The sequence below is a fragment of the Mastigoproctus giganteus genome, chromosome 8, assembly GCF_048544385.1.
Source record: "Mastigoproctus giganteus isolate SK-2022 chromosome 8, ASM4854438v1, whole genome shotgun sequence".
NCBI classification, from domain to species: Eukaryota; Metazoa; Arthropoda; class Arachnida; order Uropygi; family Thelyphonidae; genus Mastigoproctus; species Mastigoproctus giganteus.
This window is the reverse complement of record NC_143582.1, coordinates 64,252,412-64,279,637: the sequence shown is the minus strand read 5'-3', so window position 1 is coordinate 64,279,637 and position 27,226 is coordinate 64,252,412. Positions and strand designations below refer to the sequence as shown.

Here is a 27,226-nt window from a genome sequence, read left to right as displayed (position 1 = left end):
AGCAGCAGTGCGTTGCACACGCTTCTTGATTAGACCGGGGTTCGAGCCTGTGACCACCAAATATGGATGCGGAAAGGTCAAGGAATGACCACCGCTTATCCCCGGAGAAATATGGCATTAGTTGCTAATGCTCCTAAAAACCAAACAACAACAACTCTTAGCTCATCTGCTCAACATTTCCAGATCCTGTTGCAGCAGCAGCATAGCGTCAGTAGTGTCCTTAACAACCCTGCCAACCTTCGTATTGTCTGCAAACTTGGACATTAAGCTTGATATACCATCATCAATATCATTTATAAATACAGAAAACAATAAGACCCAACACTGAACCCTGAGGGACTACACTAATAACATAAGTCCACGATGAGCAGTGTCCATTGATTACCACTCTGTCTTCTCCCCCCTCAACCACCCCTTTATTCACAGCAGCAATTTGCCTCCAGTGCCACACTGCTCCAATTTGTGCAGCAGTCTTCCATGTGCAACAGGATCAAAAGCCTTTCTAAGATCCAAATATATAATATCAAAGTTATTCCCTGCATCCAGTTCTTTTGCGACTGCATCATAGTATCCAATCAAATTGGTCAGGCAAGACTTTCCCTTAACAAAACCATGCTGTGTCCGAACTATAACTGAAGTCTTGTGTAGATGATCCTGCAGTGCTTCTTTAACCAGTGCCTCCATTAATTTTCCTGGAACAGAAGTTAAACTCACAGGTCTATAATTACTTGTGTCAGCCTTTGATTCTCCTTTGTGAATTGGGGTCACATTTGCACATCTCCTGATCCACCACAGTGTCCACATTGTTTTCTAAAATCTGACTGTGAAACACATTCTTATTGAATGCCCACACTATAATCAAGACAGAAATACAACCCTGCTATCTTTGGTTAACCTTCGCAAACCAATAACTCTAGAGAATGTCATTGGTGACAATGCAAATATCCCTGAATTTTTTAACTTTCTGAAGAAAATTGGAGTTTTTAGTCATTTCTGATTTTTGCCTCTTCTGACATAACAAGAAATTCTCATATATTATTACAATAAAGGAATAGGCGCATTATAACCAAAGCAGCTTATGCACCAGAAAACCCCCACAACAACAACATTTGCACATCTCCAATCTATGGGTACCTCCCATGAGTCCAAAGAAGCTCTCATAATTAATGCTAAGGGTTTGCTTACTTCCTTTGCTGCCTCCTTTAATATAACTGGATAGATCCCATCCACACCAGGTGCCTTTCTTTTGTTTATCTTCAACAATTTCTCCTCCACTTTACTCACAGTTATTACAAAATTATTTAGCTTACTGCCAGAGTTGAATACACCTCTGGCATTCCACTCGCTGAATAACTCCTCACGTGTGAATGTCGATGCAAAATATTCATTTAGTTTGTTAGCTACCTGAGCAGGATCATCAACAGTTGAACCATCGATATCAAGTGGACCAATCTGATTCATCCCCTTCCTTCTAGAGTTTACATAAGTAAAGAACTCTTTGCTAATTTTCTTTGCATCCTTTGCCAAAGTTTTCTCGTAATCTGCCTTCGCCTGCCTAACCTCCTTTGTTACTTGGTTATAGATCAACCTATATCTATCATAGGCTTCTGTGTTAATTTATATGTATCCCATGCATTTTTCTTCTCTGCCATATGTCTCATTAGTTCATCTGACATCCATTTAGGCCTAAACCTTAACAATATTTCTTAGTTGGTATGTAAAGCCTAGTAGCTTCGAAGATTAATTCTTTGAATGTTTCCCATTTTGAACTTGCTGTTGGTAACATCATCAGTTGGTCCCACTGTATAGAATTTAAATACTGTCTCAGACCATCGTAGTCACCTTTACGAAAGCAATAACCCTTCCCTTTACCCCTGATGGTAGTTACCTCCTTGAGTAAATCCCACTTCAGCACACTGTGATCACTGCCACCTAGTGGTTCCTGTATCTGCAGATTCTTAATGCATGAAGAATCACTACTGATAATCAAATCAAGTATATTACTCCCTCTAGTTGCCTCCTGAACATGCTGATGTAGAAAACAATCATCCAATAAATCCACAAAAGCCTTGCTAGTGTGTGAGTGACCAACCCACAAATTCCAGTCAGTATCTGGGAAATTAAAATCCCCATTATAAGACTGATTTACTGGCCCACTCTATTTCCCTGTACAGTTTCTTATTATACTCATCAGAGTCATTAGGCCTATAGCACACTCCTACTCTCAATTTTGATCTCCCATTGCTTATATCACACCAAACTGACTCGACACTGCATTGTCCAGCGATGTCGATTGGCTTCACTTCCTTGGATTTTATGTGTTTCTTAACTAATAGCATAATCCCTCCTCCCTTCCTATCCTATCTGTCCTTTCTGTAGATGTTGTACTCCCCAAATCCCAGTTCTGCATTCCTTATATCTGTGTGTAACCACGTCTCTGATATCCCAACAATATCTGCCTTTGTTGTTTTGAATACCTCATATTCATCAAATTTATTTACCTAACTCGTAGCATTGGTGTACACACAAGTATATATGAAAATACTCAAGATGCGGCCTAACCATTTTCTTATGCAATGGGATAATCACTTCCTTATTCCTGCTAGCAAAGTTTTTGTATATTGTAGACAAAATCCCATGAGCTGACCTGGTAGCCTGTCTGCATTACTCAGAGAACTTCATATCTCACTGCACAATTACCCTCATGTCTTTTTCATCTTCTGCTATCCTGAGTGTAGTCCCACAAATCTGGTACTTAAATCTGGGATTGCTGATATCCATATGCTGTATCTTGCATTTGTCAATGCTAAGCTTCAACTGCTATTTCTTAGCCCATCTGCCTAATTTTTTTTTTGAATCTTGCTGCAGCCTGATCATTAATAAATATCAAAAACTACAGTGGGCTAAGCAGCAAACCCGACGGGATTCCACTAATAATGTTAGTCCACGAGAAGCAGTGTCCATTGATTACCACTCTTAGTCTTCTCCCACTCAATCATCCCTTTATCCACAGCAGTTACTTGCTCTTAATGCCATACTGTTACAATTTGTAATGTAGTCTTTTATGTGCAACAATATCAAAAGCTTTCCTGAAATCCAAGTATATATCAAAATTATTTTTTGCATCCATTTCCTTTGTCACTGCTTCATAGTATCCAATCAGATTGGTCAGACAATTTTTCCCTTTAAAAAATCCACACTGTGACTGCAGTATAAGTTCATTCATGTCTAGATGAACCTGCATTATTTCTTTGATCTGTGACTGTTATTTTCTGTAGAACGAACAAAAATTAAGTATACAGGTCTTTAATTCTCATGTCACCTTTTTAGGCCCATGAGAGGTGCATTATGGCCACAGAAGCCGATGTGCTAATAACTAACTAACAAACAACAACAACAACCTTTTTAGGCCCCTTTGTGCATTTGAGATATATCTGCACATCTCCAATCCATAGGGACTTTCCCTGAATCCAAATATGCTCTCATAATTTTGGCTAAGGAGTTTCTCACCCCATTTGCTGCCTCCATTATTATAATTGAATAGATGCCAATCACCCTAGGCCCCTTTTTTATGTTAAGCTTGAACAATTTCTGTTCCCTTTTCCTCTCCATTACTACAAAATCATTTATCTCTCTATTAGATTTGATGAACTTCTGGATTCCCTTCTCTTAAGAACTCATGTGTAAATCTAGATTCAAAATACATATTCAGTCCATCAGCAACTTGTGCAGGATCATCAACACTTAAACCATTGACACCAATTGGACCAATGTGATTTAACCCCTTCCTTCTACTGTTAATATGAGTAATGAAGTCCTTGCTGCTTTCATTGTCATTCTTTTACAGAGACTTGCCATAATTTGCTTTAGCTTGCCTAACCTCCTTTGTGACTTGATTACAGAGCAGTTTATATCTGCATAGGCTTCTGTTTCACCTGATAATTTATATGCATTCCATGCATTTTTGTTTCCTGCCACAAATCTCATCAGTTCATCTGACATCCATTCTGACATCAGATCTAAGTCTTGTACAATTCCTTAGTTGGTATGAAATGCTTAGTAGCTTCTACTATTACTTCCCTGAATGTTTCCCATTTAGATTTTGCTGCTGTTTGTAACATCAGATGGGCCCACTGTATAGAATTTTAAAACTGTAACTCATTTAGTCCTTACCTGGGACTGCCCCTGGAAAGGGTTATATTTTTTCACATAGCATTTCAGAACCACTTTTGTTACTGCTTCTTTTTCCACTTTAGTTGGTATTTCTCATTTATCAGTAATTTTTTCATAATAAGCTTTTATAGTTTTTAAACTGTATACTGCACAGTAGGAACAAATGTTTCCTTAGAGATGACGTTTCCTCGCTTCTCTAAGGAATGTTTCCTTAGAGAAGCAAGAACTTGAAGACAAACTTACAGTTCCAATTATATTCTTTCAAATTTGCACAGTCTGGTCTGTTTTGCTTCAGAGGTTGTATCTGTGATTTTTCCTTGCTTATACTTTGTATTTGGACAGAACAATTCTTAGAACAAAGCACATGACTTCGCTTAGTAACTTATATCGCCACTATCAGCATATATATTCGTGGATGATTTTGAAACAGATGTACTTAATTCTGTGATACTAAAAACCTAAATTCTAGGCAAATATGTGGATGATATTTTAATTGTATTGACCTATGCTAAGGTGTAACTTGATTAAAAAAAAAAAAAAAAACTAGGAACACTCCAATATAGAATTTTAAGTGGAGAAAAAGAAAAACAAGCAAGTCCCATTTCTCAACATATTAATAACAAAATTGAAGATAACTACCAAAGTGCTGAAAACCCACAGATTCTTAAGACAATGGATATTACAGTATTATCACAGGATGTTATAATCAGTGCATTTTTTATAATACATTAATAATAGATTGTTTTTAATATTCATATATTGTGTTACATTAGGATTGTTGCTCTTGTTAAGAATAATAATTAGGATTCCAGAATAGTTTAGGGCTAAAGCCTCAGGTTATGTAAGACGTTAACTAGTGTACAAGTTAGTGCAATTGCATCATTTCTTGTGGCCAACTACATAAGTAGTTATAAATTGGCATCGTTACCTATATCTCATATTGTTAATACCTTCACAACGAGTTGCCATGATATTGCAATACCACTATTGTGCTATCATGGCAACTGGAAAAGATCTAAACTTCCCAAACACTTCTATAGTTCATTTCACAAATATACGTGGTCTCAGTTCTAATCTCAGTGATATCCATTTCTACTTACAGTCTGCCAAACCCCATGTACTTTTTCTGACAGAATCTCAGTTATCAGTTGATTCAACCACCGCTCATCTCAGTTGCCCAAATTATTCGCTGTATGATTCCTTTTGCCTCAAAGGTGGTAATTGTGCATATGTCCGTTCCATTATTCCCTGTCAGAGACTTGGTAATTTGGAATCTGCTATTTTCGATCTTCTCTGGCTTAAAATCTCTCTACTTCATTCTGTCAAATTCATGTGTTATCACTACTGTTCTCCCAACTCCACTAGTCACTGGGAACTCTTTGACTTTCTCCAGTTCAACTTTCCTAACAGTGAGTTAATTTTCCTTGGTGATTTTAATGTTCTCAATTCTAGCTGGCTTCCATTTTCTAGTCATGCAGACCCAGCTGGTCAAGATGCTGAGGCTTTTGCAATTACTAATGCTCTTGCACAAATTGTTCATTTACCTACCAGAATACAGGACAATCCTAACCATACAGCCAACACGCTTCATCTTTTTCTCACAAACAACACTTCTACGTACACGGTCAAAGTGAGGTCCTTTTAGGTACTTCAGATCACAACTTAGTGATTGTCTCTTCTTCAATGGAGCCTTTATCTCATGGCTATTCCCAACCTTGTGTTGTTTAGCATAACAAGAATGCAAAAAGAGATGACCTGCAAGATTTCTTTTCTCTTTTCCTTAGTCGGATTACTGTTTCAAAACTTCTGATTTCAATGTTTGCTCAGATCGTGTCAGTGAAATTATTCTTGCAGGAATGGAATCTTTATTCCACATTCCACCTTAAAATTCACATATCTAAACCTTGGTTTTCTAATATGTGTTCTGAGGCTGTTCAAGAGAAGAATGTTGCATATTGTAATTGGCTTGTTTCCAGTTCTTCAGTTTCATTTTCTACTTACACCAGAGCTCACAACAATTGTAAAACAGTTATTAATCAGTCCAAACTAGATTTTGAACAGGCTAAGAGTAGAAAACTTGCTTCTTGCCCTAATGGTGGCTGAGCATTCTGGTCTTTTGCCCATCTCTGCTTCCACCTGTCAAAACCAGATGGTTCTATTGTCACTTCAGCCAAGGATAAAGCTGACCTGCTAGCATTCCATTTTGTTTCCAACTCATGTATTAATGATTTTGGTAAACACCTCCCACCATTCCCAGCATGCTCCATTCAATACCTCCTGCGGTCTTCTGTCAAAAGTATGTCAGAAGGATTTTGATGAATCTTGATAATACCTCCTGTGGTCTTCTGTCAAAAGTATGTCAGAAGGATTTTGATGAATCTTGATAAGAAAGCTCCAGGTCCTGATGGTATTCCTCCACTTGTTCTCAAAACCTGCACTCCTGTTCTTTGTCGCCTTTTTTCGCTTTCTTATTCCACAGGTGTTTTTCCTTTTGCTTGGAAATTTTCTCACATCCAGCCAGTTCTTAAATAGGGTGACAAATCCTTCCCATCCAATTATCATCCCATTGCAATTACTTCTACTCTTTCTAAAGTAATGAAGAAATCAGTTAACCGCCAACTCTTAAACTACCTAGAAACCTAATGTCTGACGAACGATCGCCAGTATGGATTCCATCAGTGTCGATCCACTGTTGATATTCTGGCTTATATTACCCATTTATGGACAAATTCAATGGTAAAGTTCGGTAAAACATAAACAGTTGTGTTTTACACCTCAAAGGCTTTCGATTCTGTTTGGCATAAAGGTCTTCTAAACAAGCTTCCATCTTATGGTTTTCCAACTGTTGTTTGCAATTGGTTATCCAGTTTTCTCTCTGACTGCTCACTGAGAGTGATGGTAGATGGCTATCTGTCTTCTAACTTCTCCACTAATGCTGGTGTTCCTCAAGGTTCAGTTATTTCCCCCACTCTTTTCCCCTTGTATATTTATTACCTCCTTCCATTGACTGGAAATCCCATCCATAGTTTTGCTGATAAATGTAGGATAAATGTGCGGAAGTTTTCCTTTAGCCAGCGGGTAGTTGGTTGGTGGAACAGATTTTTATCCTTTGTTGTGGAAGTTGATAGGCTAAATAAATTTAAGGCTGAGCTGGACAGGTATTTGGAAGGAACAGAGGGGTGAAATGGGAGCATTTTTTTTTTTTTTTTTTTTTTCCCTGCTGCATAAGCTTGTTTTCTTGCATCATATGCCTCTACTAATGCTAATAGCACATTGCACTCCACTTTCCAGTTTGAGAAACTTTGCTCTACTCAATCAGCTTCAACATCTCGAATATCTGCTACCAGTTCCTTAAATGCCGATCTCCAGGTAATTCTCCAGTGGGGAAAAGATCACTTAGTTGATTTCAATACTTTTATAACTCAGTCCTGTCTTACAAGGGTGGTTCGATAAAGAATTGCCCTCACTTACTTCCACATATCACAGAGTCATGATATTTTGTGTATAGCATCATACATACCTCTATACTAAAGGTGTAAGCCCTGTCGATCAATTCGGCCCTGGAAAGATTGTGCAAGGCTCAAGGTGTAGAATTTTTTTCAGCCTGGTCTGTACTTGTTAACAGGAGAGACTGCTTCTACAGGGATGGGATACACTTAAATAGAAAGGGTGCAAGAATGTTTGCTGATGCTATCGAGGCAGTGTTAGGTGCGTCGGAAAACTGCTAGATTGGGGGGATACAAGGACTAATAGATTAACAGAAGCCACTGGCAGAGGTGAAAGTGATTCTTGCACTGCTTCTATTGGAATGAGCAGCAGCTTGGAAAATAAGATGCAGTATATTTCAGAGACTGCTGGGAGTCACTGGGGTACAAGTAGACACATGGGTGGTGTTAGGGTAGCTAAGAAAAAGAACAAGTGCATGTATACTTGCATGTACACCAATGCTAGGATTTTGGTAAATAAATTTGATGAATTTGAGGTACTGCTCAAAGCATCAAAAGCGGATATTGTTGGGATATCAGAGACGTGGTGTCACACAGATATAAGTAATGCAGAACTGGAATTTGGGGAGTACAACATCTACAGAAAGGAAAAGGATAGACAGGACAGGAAGGGAGGAGGAGTTATGCTATTAGTTAAGAAAGAAATAAAATCCAAGGAAGTGAAGCCAGTCGACATCGCTGGACAGTGCAGTGTAGAGTCAGTTTGGTGTGACATAAGCATTGGGAGATCAAAATTGAGAGTAGGAGTGTGCTATAGGCCTAATGACTCTGATGAGTATAATAAGAAACTGTACAGGGAAATAGAGTGGGCCAGTAAATCAGAGAGTCTTATAATGGGGGATTTTAATTTCCCAGATAATTGACTGGAATTTGTGGGTTGGTCACTCAAACACTAGCAAGGCTTTTGTGGATTTATTGGATGATTGTTTTCTAAATCAGCATGTTCGGGAGGCAAATAGAGGGAGCAGTACTCTTGATTTGATTATCAGTAGTGATTCTTCATGCATTAAGAATCTGCAGATACAGGAACCACTAGGTGGCAGTGATCACAGTGTGCTGAAGTGGGATTTACTCATGGAGGTAACTACCATTAGGGGTAAAGGGAAGGGTTATTGCTTTCGTAAAGGTGACTACAATGGTCTGAGACAGTATTTAAATTCTATACAGTGGGACCAATTGATGATGTTACCAACAGCAAACTCTAAATGGGAAGCATTCAAAGAACCTATCTTGGAAGCTACTAGGTTTTACATACCAACTAAGAAATATTGTTCAAGGTTCAGGCCTAAATGGATGTCAGATGAACTAATGAGACATATGGTAGAGAAGAAAAATGCATGGGATACATATAAATTAACATGTGACACAGAAGCCTATGATAGATATAAGTTGATCTGTAACCAAGTTACAAAGGAGGTTAGGCAGGCGAAGGCAGATTAGGAGAAATCTTTGGCAAGGGATGCAAAGAAAAACAGCAAGGAGTTCTTTACTTATGTAAACTCTAGAAGGAAGGGGATGAATCAGATTGGTCCACTTGATATCGATGGTTCAACTGTTGATGAACCTGCTCAGGTAGCTAACAAACTAAATGAATATTTTGCATCGACATTCACACATGAGGAGTTATTCAGGAAGGGGAATGCCGTAGATGAAGTAAACACTGGCAGTGAGCTAGATGATCTTGTAATAATTGAGAGTAAAGTGGAGGAGAAATTGTTGAAGATAAATACAAGAAAGGCACATGGGGTGGATGGGATCTATCCAGTTATATTAAAGGAGGGAGCAAAGGAAGTAAGCAATCCATTAGCCATAATTATGAGAGCTTCCCTGGACTCAGGGGAGCTACTCACAGACTGGAGATGTGCAAATGTAACCCCAATTCACAAAGGAGGATCAAAGGCTGACACAAGTAATTATAGACCTGTGAGTTTAACTTCTGTTCCAAGAAAATTAATGGAAGCACTGGTTAAAGAAGCACTGCAGGATCATCTTGACAAGACTTCAGTTATAGCTCAGACACAGCATGGTTTTGTTAAAGGGAGGTCTTGCCTGACCAATTTGATTGGATACTATGATGTAGTTACAAAAGAATTGGATGTAGGGAAAAACTTTGATATTATATATTTGTATCTTAGAAAAGCTTTTGATGCTGTTGCACATGGAAGACTGCTGCACAAATTGGAGCAGTGTGGCATTGGTGGCAAATTGTTGCTATGGATAAAGGGATGGTTGAGTGGCAGAAGACAGAGAGTGGTAATTAATGGACACTGCTCATCGTGGACTAATATTATTAGTGGAATCCCTCAGGGCTCAGTGTTGGGTCCATTATTGTTTTCTGTATTTATAAATGATATTGATGATGGTATATCAAGCTTAATGTCTAAGTTTGCAGATGATACAAAGGTTGGCAGGGTTGTTAAGGACGCTACTGATGCTATGCTGCTGCAACAGGATCTGGAAAGGTTGAGCAGATGGGCTGAGAGGTGGCAAATGAAGTTTAAAATTGACAAATGTAAAGTACTACATATGGGAAACAGAACCCCAGACCAACGTATCAACTCTGTGGTACTACACTGACAGTGGTAGAGAATGAAAAAGACCTGGGGGTAATTGTGCAGGCAGATATGAAGTTCTCTGAGCAGTGCAGACGGGCTGCAAGAGTAGCTCATGGAGTCTTATCAATGATATACAGGAAGTTTTCTAGCAGGGATAGGGAAGTGATTATTCCCTTGTATAAGGCAATGGTCAAGCCACACCTTGAGTACTGTATACAGGTCTGGAGGCCTCATTTCAAGAAGGATGTAGAGCTGCTGGAACGAGTATAGAGAAGGGCAACAAGGGTAGTGAACGGAACGAAGGGTTGCTCTTACGAAGAAAGGCTTAAGTTTTGCAAATTACAGTGTCTGGAGACTAGGCACCGGTGAGATGATCTGATAGAGGTGTATAAAGCCTTGAATGGTTTGAGCATGCTCAATGCCAATGGGATTCTTCCTCTTGCTCAGAATAATCACATGAGAGGGCATAAATTCAGATTCAGGAAAGATAGATGTGCAGAAATTTGCCTTTAGCCAGCGGGTGGTTGGTTGGTGGAACAGACTTCCATCCCTTGTTGTGGAAGTTGATAGCCTAAATAAATTTAAGGCTCAGCTGGACAGGTATTTCGAACGAACGGGAGTGGTGAAGTGGAAGGGTTTTTTTTTTTTTTTTTTTTTTGGCTGATGCTGCATAAGCTTGCTTTCTTGCATCATATGCCTATGCTAATATAACATTTCAGCCCTGTCTTAATTTGTGTTTCTCTTACAGAGCTGAACTGATGAAGTAGCATCATGGACAAATTTGAAGTCAGAACTGTAATCCGGTATCTGTTCTTGAAGGGGAAATCTCCTAAAGAAATCCACGAGGAGATTACTGCTGTATATAAGGATGAAAACCCATCCTATGGCATTGTGAAGCACTTGCATAGACAGTTTGTGGTTGGACATCGGTAGAATTTGAGCCCATTCCAAGTCGTTCCCATTCCGCCATTGATGACAGCACGATCAGAAAAGTGGATTTGTTAATCATGGAAGATTGCCGGATATCTGTGCATGAATTGTCCCACGAGGTGAAGATTACTGTGGCTCTGTTTCAACAGAGCCCATTTACGGAAATGGAGTGCAAGATGGATTCCCCGATTATTGACTTGTTTCCCGAAGGCTGATCAACAACAGAAATCACAAGAGTTGTTAGCCTTGTGCCAAAAAAATGAGGAAGACTTTTGCTCTCATCTAATCACTCAGGATGAAAGTTAGATACACCATTTCGAACCTGAAAGTAGAAAGCAGTCCATCCAAAGGGAACATCATGGTTCGCCACCTCCCAAGCAGGCAAGGGTCGAAGTATTAGCAGGAAAGGTCTTGCTGACAGTGTTTTGGGATGAGAAAGGCGTAATAATGACTGATTACCTGCTGAAAGGTAGAGTAATTACAGGTGACTATTATTCCAACTTACTCACAAAATTATGGGAGAAAATCAAAACATGTAGGCATGGCATGCTGTCCAGAGGTGTGAGAATGCTTCAAGACAATGCCCCAGTTCACACGTCTGAAATTGGAACAACACAAGCAGCCACTTGTGGATATAAAATACTGCCCAATACATCCTACTCACCTGATCTTGCACCATCAGACTTCTTCTTGTTTCCTTCCTTCAAATCATATCTTCGGATGACCCACTTCCATGATGACGAGACATTCATTTCTGCAACAGAGTCATGGTTCATGGTATCCGTAGCCTCATCCATTGATGGGAAAAATGTGTAAATCTGCATGGTGGCTATGTAGAGAAGGACTAAAACCTGTGCCAAGAATCAACAGGCTAGCACCTCTGCAGCTAGGTCAGGGCGATTCTTGATTGAAGTACCCTCATATATCTTGCAAAAAAGGATTCTTCTGCTCCTTTTCTCATCTTTGGTGACACTCTGATTTCTGGGCAAGATGATAAACCTCTTTGGGGATTACCCTGACTTCTAATCTCTCTTGGCACAAGCACATTACAAATATTGCTTCCTCTGCATCTAAAAAACTTGGTTTTCTCTTTCTCTCTCGGCATTACTTTTCTTCCAAACAGGTGTTCAATCTGTAAAAATCGCAAATCCATCGTACCATAGAATATTGTTCCCATATCTGGGTCAGTGCCCACAAAACCTCTCTCAGGCTTCTAGATTCCATTAAAAATAGGGCAGTTCGGTTAATTAATGATTCATCTCTAATAGAATCTCTCCACTCTCTGTCTCATAGCCGTTCTGTTTCTGCTGCATGCCTTTTCTACAGATACTTCCCTGGTCACTGTTCTTCTGAATTGGCTTCTATAATTCCCGCTCTCTCTCTTTCAAAACAGTCCGAACATGTGCTGCCACCAGCCAATATCCATTTATTGTCAGATTTCAAACTCACACAACCAACTTTTCATCTTCCTTGTTTATTCATTCAACTGCCGTTTTCTGGGACAACCTTCCTTCATACGTATTTCCTGACAATTACAGTCTACAGAAGTTCAAGTCTAATGTCAACAAATATCCTCTTTAGTGTTCTCAACCTTCAACCCATGCATAGCAGCAAGTACTGTAGGTTCTGATACCTCTCGTGTTTGGGATTTTCATAAAAATAAAAACTCATGAAGGTATTCAGAATATGAGATATACTTAATGATGCCAATTTATAACTACTTAAGTAGTTGGCTACATACAGAAATGATGCAATTGCACGAACTTGTATGCTAGTTAACTCCCTACGTAACCTGAGGCTTTAGCCCTAAACTATTCTGTAATCTAAATTACTCCATGGGGCGCCTCCGTAGCCAGGTGGGAAGGAGCAGCAGTGCATAGCACACACTTCTTGATTAGACCGGGGTTCAAGCCCGTCACCACCAAATACGGAGGATGTGGAAAGGTCAGGGAATGACCACCGCATATCCCGGAGCAATATGGCCTTAGTTGCTAATGCTCCTAAAACCAAATAACAACAACAACAAATTACTCCACACCAGTGGTTCTCAAACTTTTTAATGTGAAGATACCCTAAATCCATTATGAAAAATTCCCAGCACCCCTAGCACCAGGTGCAATGGGCGCTGGCAGAATATTTTTTTTTGGTGGTGCTGTTTCAAATACAGTGTATGCGACAGACAGCTCGGCTCAGCTCAGCTGTTCCATATATGTAGGTGTATGTGCATAAAGACTGCAGTGCGGTCAGCAATTATTTCATGACGACTTCTAATTTACACAGTTGCATGAAAATCAATGACCTTTTGTAGCGACGGACAAGATGTAAGCCGATGCTAAATTTGATGTCGTGGCACCCCTGTAAAGAGTAATTGGCACCCACTTTGAGAACTACTGCTCCACACCATCAAGCATATCTCATATTGTGGAGTTGTACTTTGCAACTGGGTCGTCATCATCACAACACCAGAGTATCTGCCCACCCACTGATGAGGAGCCAATAAGCTCCAAAACGGTGCTATATGGGTGATAGTATCCACTGAAAATAAGTAACAATAGCCTTCTCCTATGGTGAAGCGTTACTTATTCGAGGTAGTGCAATATCATGGCAACTCGTTGTGAAGTTACAATATGAGATTTACTTAATGATGCTAATTTTTAACTACTTAAGTAGTTGGCTATGTACAGAAATGATGCTATTGCACTAACTTGTATGCTGAATAATAATTAAATAAATATCAGTTTATTGGTCATAAAAGACAATTGGATGTACCCTGGTCAGAGGGAGGAACCATTTACACAGGCAGCCGAGATTAAACAATAATGCAATCTACTGCTGTATTTTTGTTTAATCTCTGTGCTATTCTCAGATATAACAGTATATAATAGTATAATTATATACTGTTTCACTTACTTTTTTTTTTTTTTTTTAACCATTTTTGGTACAATAAAAAGAAACCTTAGAAAGCCAGTCACAGAAGTGGAATCTCAATATTTTCCAATGTTTATCAGATATCAGAAATTCTTGTCTACTACTGCATTTTTATTTAATATCTGATTTATTTGAGTCTCAATTTCTCTCTGGTTATTCTATTTTATTTCCTATATATTCTTTTTTACATATTTTGATGTTCATTTATGTTACTTTGAGTCTTGTATTTATTAATATCCTTTACTATTGGTAATGGGAATTGTTGCAAGAAAGCAAGCTTATGCAACATCAGCCAAAAAAAAAAAAAAAAAATCACTTTTCATATCACTTCTAACAGTTTGTATCTTCTTCTTCCTTGAATTTATTCAAACTACCCACCTCTACAATATCAAATGGGAGTTTGTTATATACTGTTAATTTTGTTTAAAATATTAAATTTTGCTTATTATACCTAGTAATTATGTTTGAAATAAAGATAATATTTATTAATGCAGCTTTATGCCTATTTTAATTTACCATACATCAAAAATTTATGTTCTTCACTTTTAAACTTTTCTAGCCCATTTCTGAATTTATTGTACTGAACGGTGAAATTAGAAGAATGAGGAAACCATCAATTTGTGCTGATGTTGATATTATTGAAATGACAACTTCAAATCAGGTAAATGATTAGATGCCATATTTGTTTATACTGCAGAAATAACAGAAATTAGTTACAGTTAACTCAAAGCATGTCCTTGTATAAAGTAAGCAATGCATGTGTAGTATATAAGATATTTTTAAAAATTAGACTTAAACGATAACAAGTCCAAATGAAGTATTTAGTTAATTCTCGGTCACTTCCAGAATTACAGTATGATTAATCATGTTAGAATTGGAAAGTATGGTTGTAGGAAAAAATTTAATAATATTATTATTGGCATATTTATTGATCGATAATATTATACATTACACATGCTTGTCTAAAATTTGTGTGCGCATCTGCTTGATGGAGAACAAAGTCTTCTTTAATTTAAATATTAATTAAGAATAACATTATACAAGGTATGGCTATTAAATAATGAGACTGCATGCACAGCAAGCACCACCTGTGAAACAAAGGCACAGCAGTTGACCTTGAACCTTTCTCTTTGCCAAGTCATGTTTTAATATGCTCATTTGCTTTGCAGTGAAACAGGTTTTCATTACCTTGTGTTTTTGCATTTTCTGGAAAATTGATGGGCAAAAGAATTGAGCAATGAACCTTGAATTTTTAATAAAACTAAAGAAAACATCAACTGAAAGTTATGAGTTATGTCAAGTTTATAAGGAAGATACTATGTCAAGAGCTCACAAGTTTGAATGGCATAAAAGATTTTTAGAAAGAAGAGAGAATGTGGAAGATAGTGAATGATCAGGCTGTTTGGTATTCAGGAAAAAAATTGATGAAAATGTGGACCAGGTAAGGACATTGATTACAAGTGATTGTTATTTAAGCATTAGAACGGTTGCATCAGAACTCATTATGGACAAAGAAACAAACAAATTTTAACTGAAAATTTAAGCATGAGCATTTAAGGAATTTGTGCTGGAAAAGACCACATGTAGTTGTTTGTGCAGAATAAGAAAGATTGTATTCTCACTGAGTAGAAGGTGAAGTGATATATGAGATAGAAGAAATAGATGAAAGAATAAAACCTTGAGGTAGTTTCACTTTGTAGAACCTCAAGGCAGTGAGCCATCTACTATTACATGTGAGCAACTAGAGAGCAAAATGTCTGCTCAATTGAAAAAAAAAAGGGGGGGGGGGAAGACATCATAGGATGGAAACATTTGAAAGTATTAATGTTAGTTAATGTTAATCCTGATTAAATGACAAATGTCTTGAGTAACAGCTAAATTTTTCTTATAATCTGCATACAGTACCTCATCAAATCTTGTAACATTGAAACTTTTTGAAACTTAATATTGTGCGGAGCTACTTGGTAGTAAAGTCACATTTTATCAGTTATGTAGAAAGATTATGCTGATGGAGCAGGAAAGCATTGTTTTCACTTTTATGTGGCAGTGGTGTACTTCTCATTACCAGAAAGGTGCTTTGCATATAAAATACAGGGTGTCACCTGATTATGAAGCTCAATTAAAATTTATTGTAATAGGTATCTTAAAATGGTTTGATGCATTTATCAGAGCAACTCAATAAGCTTTTTTCTCATGCAGTTGGTAGCCTTGGTCCCAGCATGCATTATGACAGTATAGCATTAAAATGGTGCCAGTTCTGTTCACATTTTCAACCATATAGACGAAGATGAGCACTTTCTGGAAACTTGTTTTCAGCGATGAAGCAACATTCCATCTGCTTGGCGAAGTTAACAGACAAAATTTTTGCATGTGGGGATCTGAAAATCTCCACTCAGTTCATGAACATGAGTGTGATGGTCCCAACGTAAATGTGCAGTGTGCACTAGCCTTCATCCAGGTTATTGGGTCCCTTTTTTTTCCCATGAAAGCACTGAGAACTCTGAAAATTACCTAGATATGCTCAAATTGTATGCTGCACCCCAGCTAGAAGATATGCAGCCATGTGTGTTCTATCTGCAAGATAGGGCACTGCCACATTAGAGCTTGCATGTGCACAATTTCCTCAATAAAAAATTTCCTGACCAATGGATCTGTTGGGATGGTCCGATTCCATGGCTTTCTCTTTCCGCATATATCACACTTTTGGATTTCTTTGTATGTGGTGACATAAAGGACAAGGTGTATGCAAAAAAGTTAACAACATCACAGAGTTAAAAGACTGTGATGTTAACAACATCACAGTCTTTTAACAGGCAGTGACTTGCATTTCTCAATGAACAGGCAGTGACTTGCATTTCTCAAGAGATGCTCTTCAAAACACTTGGAATGAAATCGGCTATTGTCTTGACATTCTATGTGCTACCAAAGATGCTCATGGGGAGGTTTACCAAAGTGCAATTGTCTGATAAGAAATTGTGATAAATTCTTTGAGTTGGTTTGTTATGTGGAGCAAACTGTTTTACAATACTTATTAAAATGAAATTTTAATTGAACTTCAAAATATGAATAATTTATAGACACCCTGTATAACTGTGCAGTTGTTGGGAAAGTTGCCAGTCAAATAGCATGTAGTATTTTGATAAGTTCATTTTAAAATTGACATCTCAATCATTACAAAAGAAATGTTTGTTAGTGTACACATTTAAATATGCAATAGAAGCATTTTTGCAGTAAATGCTGCATTTGAAAAGCCCAGTTGAAATGTGAAGCAAACAAATTTTGAAAATGTGCATATGCCTAGATTTACTGAATCCTTTAACTTAGAACCTTATGAGGAAATTTTAGAAAAAAATGATGAAATTATGTGTATGAAGAAAGTATGTATTCTGCTTTCTTTCATTTTTGCTTAAAGTTGTTTTTATTTTGTTTTTGTAAATAGTGTGGTTATTGCTTTGCTTCAGATACAACAGCTGTGCTTAGCGTGGTTATTGCTTTGCTTCAGATACAACAGCAATGTTTGTGATCAGATAAAGAAGCATTAAAAGGAAAATGAAACTTAGCTACTAGTAAAATTTAGTTTTCCTTTTTTTGTGTTAGAGAAGGTTTGCCTTTGTGCAGTGCCCATTTTATCAAAAATCATTGTTATAAGAATGTGATTGAAAGAGTGGGAAAATGACGCAGTTATCACAAGCAGTTAAACAGGGAAACTTTATTATAACTATGAACTTGTCAATTAATTTTTAAAGTAAACATAATAATAACTTCTATAAAAAATTCTTTTTCATAAATTGTTAATTTCCACTTTTGCATACTGCCATTCAGAAGATTGGTGAAATGTAAAAGTGGAAATTAACAATTTATGAAAAAAAGTACTCCAATTTAAATATTTTATTACATATAAATGTAGTAATTAACTTTAAAATATAGTTTGTACGGGTTAATAATAGCATATTGGTCCCCTGAGGTTTGTAGTGGACATTCTTCCAATAATGATAGCTATGCCATTGAGTCAAAAGTTGATATTCAGGTCTCAGTTTTAAGTAAAGTATGTCAAATTCTAGCAAATGCAGTTAAAGGACCACTAAATAGCAGTGAAAACATCTTTACAGTACTTTCTCTAATAGCAGTAGTTTTCATACAAAAGAGACATGAATGGAGTAGGGTTGTTTTTTTAACAAAGTCTATTGTTAGCAGGGGTGTGTTAACACTACGGCCAAGCTGGCCATGGCCGGGGGCCTCATCCGAAGAGTGGCCTCATTTTCAGTTAAATATTTTCTAAAGTAGTGTTAAATATTTCTAATAATAATAATAAACTAAGAAAACGTGAGTATACTTAAACTTAACTTATTAAGTGTTTAAATTTTATTCTTATACCTTTTTATTGTACAATAAATAAGTTAAAAGTTTCTATTAAAGTTGTTTTTATTATTACTTTATTTCTCAAGTCAAAAAACAAAACATTTTTGACCTCTTATTTTACATTTTTATTAAAGAATTATTATTCCAATATAAATAAAAACCTACGTAGTATTTGTATTTATATGTATGTGCAATATATATATTTATTTATTAAAGGGGCCTCAAATTTAAATATGGCCCGGGGCCAATTCATCTGTAATCCGGCCCTGATTATTAGGTAACTATAATTCATATAATTTTGAAAGTATGGTATTCATAACATTGTATTTCTATGCTGCAGAACAGTGCCACGAAGACATAGAGGATTGTGATAATGAAGTTCTGCTGTGAAGTAATAGACACTTTCCTAGGAATTATATTTCTAGAGGGAGATGATAATATTTAAAAAAATTTTAAATGGGGAAGCAGTTAGTGATCAGATTCATCATATGTAGCTCCCAAGCTTATCATTCCATTTAAAAACAAAGTTGCTAAATAGAACCATAGGCTGGAACTGTAGGAACTATTGTTATTACTGCACTTACAAAGTGTTGATTAAGATTTTTGGACTCTATTATGTGTTACCTGGTCAGTTTTTCAGAAATTAGAGCGATGATAGGCTATAAAGTGTCATCTTATTGGGTTCCATATAAACTAAGGTTTTGAACAACTGCTTTGGTGGATCACTGTTGCTCTTTGTTTGAAGCAATAAGAGGAAGATGGAGATGCATTTGTTTTTTGAATTATTTTTTTATTGAAGCAATAGTTAATCACCCCGTGTTGTTGAATGGCTTCAAATCTGTATGAACAGCCAGTGCTATCAATTTGAAGTGATATTAAGGCTTTTTTTTCAGCAGGATTTGTGGTGTGGAAGTGAACTGTCATATCACAAATCCACGAGGAAGAGAATGAATAAGCAAGCTTCTGATATCAGTCAAGATTATCATGTGAGGTTTACAGTGTTCAGATAAGGCATGTAAACTGTGTGAAATGTTTAAAACAGAACCGAAAGCAAGTTGCTATATTAAAAAAAAAGTCACTTTTTTTTTTTTAATATAGCAACTTGCTTTCAGTTCATTCTTATTTATTATAAACGATTTTCATTCCTTTTTGACTGTGAATGCATGCCTACTTTTTTTAATGCATATGTATTTTTTTTAGGCACAAGATGCTGGTGAGAGTCGCATTGAAAGGATGCGTAAATTCTTAAGTTCTCCCTTAACAAGGAAGAAATCTCCAGTTACACAGACTAAAATATTTGGCACATCTCTTGAGGTTTTAAATCAGAGGTCTCCAGCAGATTCTTTTGTTCCATATGTTATTACTCGAATTTGTCACTTTATTCAAAACCATGGTTAGTGTTAATTTTTATTTTTTTGACTGTAACTATAATAATTGTATTATGTATTCTGAGCCATCTTTTTGTTAATGTGATGATATTAGCATTTTTAATACAGTATTTATATTTAGCATATTTTACTTTTTTTAAAGTCTTAGAAAATACATAAAAATGTTTTATAAAATGCATATTGATAAAAAAAAAAAAAAAAATTGCTTTTAATTTTTAAAAAAATATTCAGTACTTATTTTTAGTGATCATGCTTAGTACTCTTTTAGAGTTTAGGGGTGAAAAAATTTTGCATGTTGTGGAGCATTTTTAATTCTGAAATTCAGTCATAAGTAGGGCTTATAATACCGAGACCCTGGGATCCCGGTCATTTTTTTTCCAGTATTCAAATATCGGTATTGATACAAAAAAAAACGTTTTTTTTTTTCTGTACTAATTTAAAAAATAATTGTTTATGATTTAATCACATAAAGGTCATAAAATCACCTTTATGTAATTTAATAACCACCAACCAAAACTGATAAATATTTACAAAAGTATACTGCAGCAGAATTTAGGAAATAAATTTTCATGCAATTAGATTCCAAGACTCATTGGAACAGTTATTGTCCATGCTTAAAATCTTTTTTTTTTTTTTTTTTTTGAGTTGAGATACTATATTGTGTGCAGAAAGCTTTAATCAATTTAGATTCAAGTATTTATTTCTGTGAGGATGAATATAATTTATTATCTGCAGCTATATCTACATTAATGCCTATAAAGTTAGGGGTAGATGCACTACGCTGCAAAGAAACAAATCTTTTAATCGCAGATGCTAACATAAAATTTATGATGAAACTCTTGGCAATCAAAATTCTGAAATAGCTAGAGAATTGGATACAGCGTCGAAACTTCATATTTCACAGACATGTACAAATTTATCACAGGTTCTTCAGGATTTGCAAAGCGGACACAATATGAAAGCAAATTATTTAGTATTAGTAATGGCCACATGGTGTGCAAGGAAGCCTAAGTTAATGCTGCACCAGCAAAAAAAAAAAAGAAAAGAGTAAAATAATAATTAAATTAAATAAAAAAAATAATAATAAAAGAAAAGCAAATAGACAACCTATGTATTTCCCTCCTCCCATAGGTAACTATCCAGCTGATCTTTGAATTTCCTCAACCACCCATGTGGGTAACTTATTCCAGCAATTTATAACTCGCCTGCTAAAATAAAACTTATAGGAATCCAGTCTAAACATCTCCCCACCCCCATAACTTGAAATTATGGCTCCTAGTTCTAGAATCATTTATAATCGTCAAAATTTCATCCTCATTCATTTTACTTTTACCTCTCAGAGCCTCAACACCTCAATCAAGTCTCCTCTAAGGTGCCTAGTTTCCAAATTCTGCAACCCACATATTCAAAGTCTTTCCTCTTATGGACGCCCTTTTGCCAATCTCATCAGGCGAGTTACCTGTCTCTGGACCCTTTCAAGGAGCTTGATGTTTTCTTTAGGCGCGGTCTCCATACCCGAACACAGTATTCCAAGTGTGATCTAACAATAGTTTTATATAACAGCATTAAGACGTCTTTATCTCTACTAGCAAATGTTCGATAAATCATTGATAGAACACCATGCAACCCCCCTACAATGCTTGGAGAACTTCATGTCTGACCGTATTGTAACTCCCAAGTCCCTTTCCTCCACTACTGACTTTAGTTGAACTCCAACAAGTGTATAAGTTATTTTGAGGTTGTTGTTCCTCAGGTGTAAGACCTTGCATTTTGCTGAATTAAAGCATAGCTGCCATTTTTCTGACCATTTCTGAAGTCTATCTAGGTCACTCTGAAGAAGCTCTGCTTGGCAGTGATCATTAACTACTCTACCAATTTTATATCATCTGCAAATTTAGACATCATGTCTTCTATCCCTTCATCGATGTCATTTATGAAAATCAAAAGCAACAGTGGTCCTAATACTGATCCTTGGGGAAATCTCACTTCTTACTACTTCCAATCTGAGCAATAACCATTTATCACAACCCTCTGCCTCCGGCCCTGAAGCTATCATGCTGCCTATCTAAGGATTTTCCCTGTGATTCCAACCTGTTCCGGCTTATAAAGTAACCACTCAAGTAACCAGTCATGTTACATCGGAAACATATTCAATGATAAGTGTCCTTCAGACCCACCAAATTAGCATTAGCATTAGTAGAGGCATTTGATGCAAGAAAGCAAGCTTATGCAGCATCAGCCAAAAAAAAAAAACCACTTCCACTTCACCCCTCTGTTCGTTCAAAATACCTGTCCAGCTGAGCCTTAAACTTATTTAGGCTATCAACTTCCACGACAAGGGATGGAAGTCTGTTCCACCAACCAACCACCCGCTGGCTAAAGGCAAATTTCCTCACGTCTATTCTACATCTGTCTTTCCTCAATTTGAATTTATGCCCTCTCAGGTGATTATTCTGAGCGAGAGGAAGAATCCCATCAGCATTGAGCATGCTCAAACCATTCAAGGTTTTATACACCTCTATCAGATCACCTCGCTGGTGCCTAGTCTCCAGACACTGTAATTTGCAAAACTTAAGCCTTTCTTCATAAGAGCACCCCTTTGTTCCATTCACTAATCTTGTTGCCCTTCTCTGTACTTGTTCCAGCAGCTCTACATCCTTCTTGAAAGGAGGCCTCCAGACCTGTGTACAGTACTCTAGGTGTGGCCTGACCATTGCCTTGTACAAGGGAATAATCACCTCCTTATCCCTGCTAGAAAAATTCCCATATATCATTGACAATACACCATGAGCTACTCTTGCAGCCCGTCTGCACTGCTCAGAGAACTTCATATCTGCCTGCACAACCACCCCCCAGGTCCCTTTCATTCTCTACCACTGTCAGTGTAGTACCACAGAGTTGATACGTTGCTCTGGGGTTGCTGTTTCCCATGTGTAGTACTTTACATTTGTCAATGTTAAACTTCATTTGCCACCTCTCAGCCCATCTGCTCAACCTTTCCAGATCCTGTTGCAGCAGCATAGTGTCAGTAGTGTCCTTGACAACCCTGCTTACCTTTGTATCGTCTGCAAACTTGGACATTAAGCTTGATATACCGTCATCAATATCATTTATAAATACAGAAAACAATAATGGACCCAACACTGAGCCCTGAGGGATTCCACTAATAACATTAGTCCCGACGAGCAGTGTCCATTGATTACCACTCTCTGTTTTCTCCCCCTCAGCCACCCCTTTATCCGCAGCAGCAGCAATTTGCCTCCAATGTCACACTGCTCCAATTTGTGCAGCAGTCTTCCATGTGCAACAGTATCAAAAGCCTTTCTAAGATCCAAGTATATAATATGAAAGTTATTCCCTGCATCCAGTTCCTTTGGGACTGCATCATAGTATCCAATCAAATTGGTCAGGCAAGACTTCCCCTTAACAAAACCATGCTGTGTCCAAGCTATAACTGAAGTCTTGTCAAGATGATCCTGCAGTGCTTCTTTAACTAGTGCCTCCATTAATTTTCCTGGAACAGAAGTTAAACTCACAGGTCTATAATTACTTGTGTCAGCCTTTGATCCTCCTTTGTGAATTAGCGTCACATTTGCACATCTCCAGTCTGTGGGTACCTCCCCTGAGTCCAAGGAAGCTCTCATAATTATGGCTAAGGGTTTGCTTACTTCCTCTGCTGCCTCCTTTAATATAACTGGATAGATCCCATCCACCCCGGGTGCCTTTCTTGTGTTTATTTTCAACAGTTTCTCCTCCACTTTACTCTCAGTTATTACAAGATTCTTTAGCTTACTGCTAGAGTTGAATACACCTCTGGCTTTCCCCTCGCTAAATAACTCCTCATGTGTGAATGTCGATGCAAAATATTCATTTAGTTTGTTAACTACCTGAGCAGGATCATCAACAGTTGACCCATCGATATCAAGTGGACCAATCTGATTCATCCCCTTCCTTCTAGAGTTTACATAAGTAAAGAACTCTTTGCTGTTTTTCTTTGCATCCCTTGCCAAAGATTTCTCGTAATCTGCCTAACCTCCTTTGTAACTTGGTTACAGATCAACTTGTATCTATCATAGGCTTCTGTGTCATGTGTTAATTTGTATGTATCCCATGCATGTTTCTTCTCTGCCATATGCCTCATTAATTCATCTAACATCCATTTAGGCCTAAACCTTGAACAATATTTCTTAGTTGGCATGTAAAGCCTAGTAGCTTCCAAGATAAGTTCTTTGAATGCTTCCCATTTTGCATTTGCTGTTGGTAACATCATCAGTTGGTCCCACTGTATAGAATTTAAATACTGTCTCAGTCCATCGTAGTCGCCTTTACGAAAGCAATAACCCTTCCCTTTACCCCTAATGGTAGTTACCTCTTTGAGTAAATCCCACTTCAGCACACTGTGATCACTGCCACCTAGTGGTTCATTTATCTGCAGATTCATGTGGGACTGAGTCAAATGCTTTGCTGAAAATTTAAATAAAAAAATGTTGAAATGATTCTCTAAATCCAGCTGAGCGACGCTGAGTGACAAAATAGCTAACCAGATTTCTTAAACATGAATTTTCCTTTATAAAACCATGCTGCGTATCCTTCACAATTTCATTTCAATATAAATGATCCTGAATTCCACCCTTGATCATTGCCTCCATGATTTTCCAACTACTGAAGTTAGACTGACCGGTTCCACAATTTCCTACTACACTCTTAGAATCGTCTTTATGTATTGGCGATACATAGGCACTTTTCCAATCTAATGGAATCTCTCCTCAGTCCAGTGATGCTCTCATAATTAGCCTCAATGGTTCAATGCACTCGCTTGCCGCCTCCCTTAAAATTATAGGGTATATGCCACAACCCTAGAAGCCTTACTTGCCTATAGGTGCAAAAGTTATTTTCATTAAATAATCATGTGAAATTCATTAATTACATATTTTTACACTTCACTCCCATATGTGCTCATTGACGTAAAGGGTTTTTCTTCTCTAAATATTGATGCAAAGTTACTGTTGAGTTTATCTGCAATTTCAGCTGGGGTATCTAATATTATCCGACGCAATTACATGTGAGTCCCGATCTGATTTGACTTTCTCTTCTTTGCATTTATATGTGTGAAGAATTCCTTAACTGCACTCTTTGCTCTCTTCTTTATACCTTAACCCCACTCTTTGCTCTCTGCCAGATTCAGTAAAGATACTATAATGAAAATTATACTTTGCTTAATAAAACATCTTTCTCCTGCACAAAATGATGAACAGAATTCAACCTTGAAAGATCAACATGGAACAGAACATCAGTGTTCTGCAAATTCTTTCCAAAATAAGAAATTAAGCCTAGAAAATATGGATTGAGATCGTCTACGACTATCTAGTACTATAGCATCATCCAGCATAGAATTGGAAAGGGCGTTTTCTGCTGCTAATCAAATATGTACCAAAATTAGATCCAGTTTAAATGATAACACTATATGCTTATGTTCCTTAAGAGCTCACTTTATTCGGACAGTTAGAATGAATGCTTAAACGTAACTAAATTTTGCAGTATAAATACGTATTTTTTTTGTTTTTAGAATAACTGCATTTTTAATTTTTTTTTTTCAGAATATTTATTATTTTATTAAAAACATGAATTTAAGTAATTACAGTACTTGTTTTTTTCCTTACTTTATTGCACCTAATGTCATAAAAATTTATTGAGAAAAATGTTTGTGTTTTTGGAATACCGCTATCCCGGTTTTAATTAAAAATACCGAAATACCGGTATTAAGATTTTGACCGGTATTGTAATCCCTGGTCATAGGCAATTTGAAAAATGATTCTAAACTATAAATACAATTTGAAATTGTACAAAACATAAATATGGCTTACAATTAAAAATTATTTATAAAACATTTATTAATCACTCTTCAAAACAACACACACATATTCATTAAAAAAAAAAAAAAAAAATTTTTTTTTGAGTTTTAACCCACTGTCATTAGCATGGAATGAGATATTCCACACCAAGACAAAAAAATCTCTTTCTCTCTAACACACACACACACACACACACACACACACACACACACACACACACACACACACACACACACACACACACACACACACACACACACACACACACTAATAATAATTTTGTTTTTGTTTTAAAAATTCATTCTGAAACATTTGCACATAGTATTACATTTCTGAATGGGCACTACATTTAAATTTTTTTTAAAAATAATTCATTCATTATTTTGTTCATTATTGACCTGTCAGCAGTTGAATGAATGATTGTTCTTTCTCTGTGTGCTTGGACATTTAAAAAATTAGCAAAAAAATAATTAGAATTGTTCACTTTTTTGATGCCACCTTTATTTCAATCTTTTCTGAACACAACTGAGAAAAATCCATATTTTATATTTAAAAACATACATTTTTAATTAAAAATTGAAACTAAAACTCCCTTTAGATCTGTCAGCAAGCGAAATGCAAATTGAAAAGTCTATTTGCATTCCATTGAATGCATAAAATTGGCCAGCCTGTCAGTAACAGGAGTGCCTGCTGCATGAAATGTGAAATGCACGTGTCAGAAGTTTGATTCCATGCGGCACATCAATGTCACGATGCCAGAGGGCATTACCACTTGGAGGAATGTGCTTCATCAGTAAAGGCAGCTTGATGTCAATAATTTATATGTGACAATGCCATTCAACGTTTGCATATACCATATTTCCCCATGTATAAGACACACCTCAATTTTGGGGCCCGAAATTTGAAAAAAAAAAATGTATTACATAAAGTTATTGAACTCCAGTTTTATTCATCATAAAATTCATACAACTGCTCATCACTGTCAAAACTCCCATCCATTAGCTTGTCCTCACCTGTGTCTGATGACAAATCACTGTCTTCATATATTGCCTCGTCCTCAGTTCCATCTATGGCATTTGGAATGCCACACTTCTTAAATGACTTGACATCGATCTCAATCTTGATATTATCCCAGGATCTTTTCACCCAGGTGCAAACTTGTCCTATAGTTGGTTTCTTCACTCTTCCTGCTGGTGTCAAATTGTCCCCAGAAGACTTCATCCATTGGTTCCTGCGCATTATAGCCTTAGTCGCTAATGCGCCAATAAAACCCATTGATTCCATTCGTCTCTCATGGCAGCTTTGAAGGTTTTGTTAATGGTGACATCAAGTGGTTGGAGCTGGGATGTCAAGCCTCCAGGTATGACGGCAAGTTTTGTTTTTTGCTCTGCAGCAATCTTCTTTGTATTTTTTGTTATGTGTGCCCTGAACTTATCAAGCACCAATAGGGCAGGTTTGCGTAAGAGCCCACCTGGTCTCCTGCTCCAAACTTTCTCAAACCAGATCTTCATCTCATCCTAATCCATCCAACCCTT

General features: G+C 36.9%; 1 protein-coding gene across 1 annotated transcript in view; it reads left to right on the top strand.

Moving 5' to 3' along the window:
- Nucleotides 1–27,226, top strand: part of LOC150081577 (protein FAM13A-like) — a 183,577-nt gene that overhangs the window by 124,777 nt on the left and 31,574 nt on the right. The window contains exons 3-4 of the mRNA XM_090380249.1: nucleotides 14,652–14,753; nucleotides 19,652–19,844. Of these exons, the coding sequence (XP_090236375.1) occupies nucleotides 14,694–14,753; nucleotides 19,652–19,844 (253 nt within the window). The 5' untranslated portion in view covers nucleotides 14,652–14,693. The remainder of the gene's footprint in view (nucleotides 1–14,651; nucleotides 14,754–19,651; nucleotides 19,845–27,226) is intronic.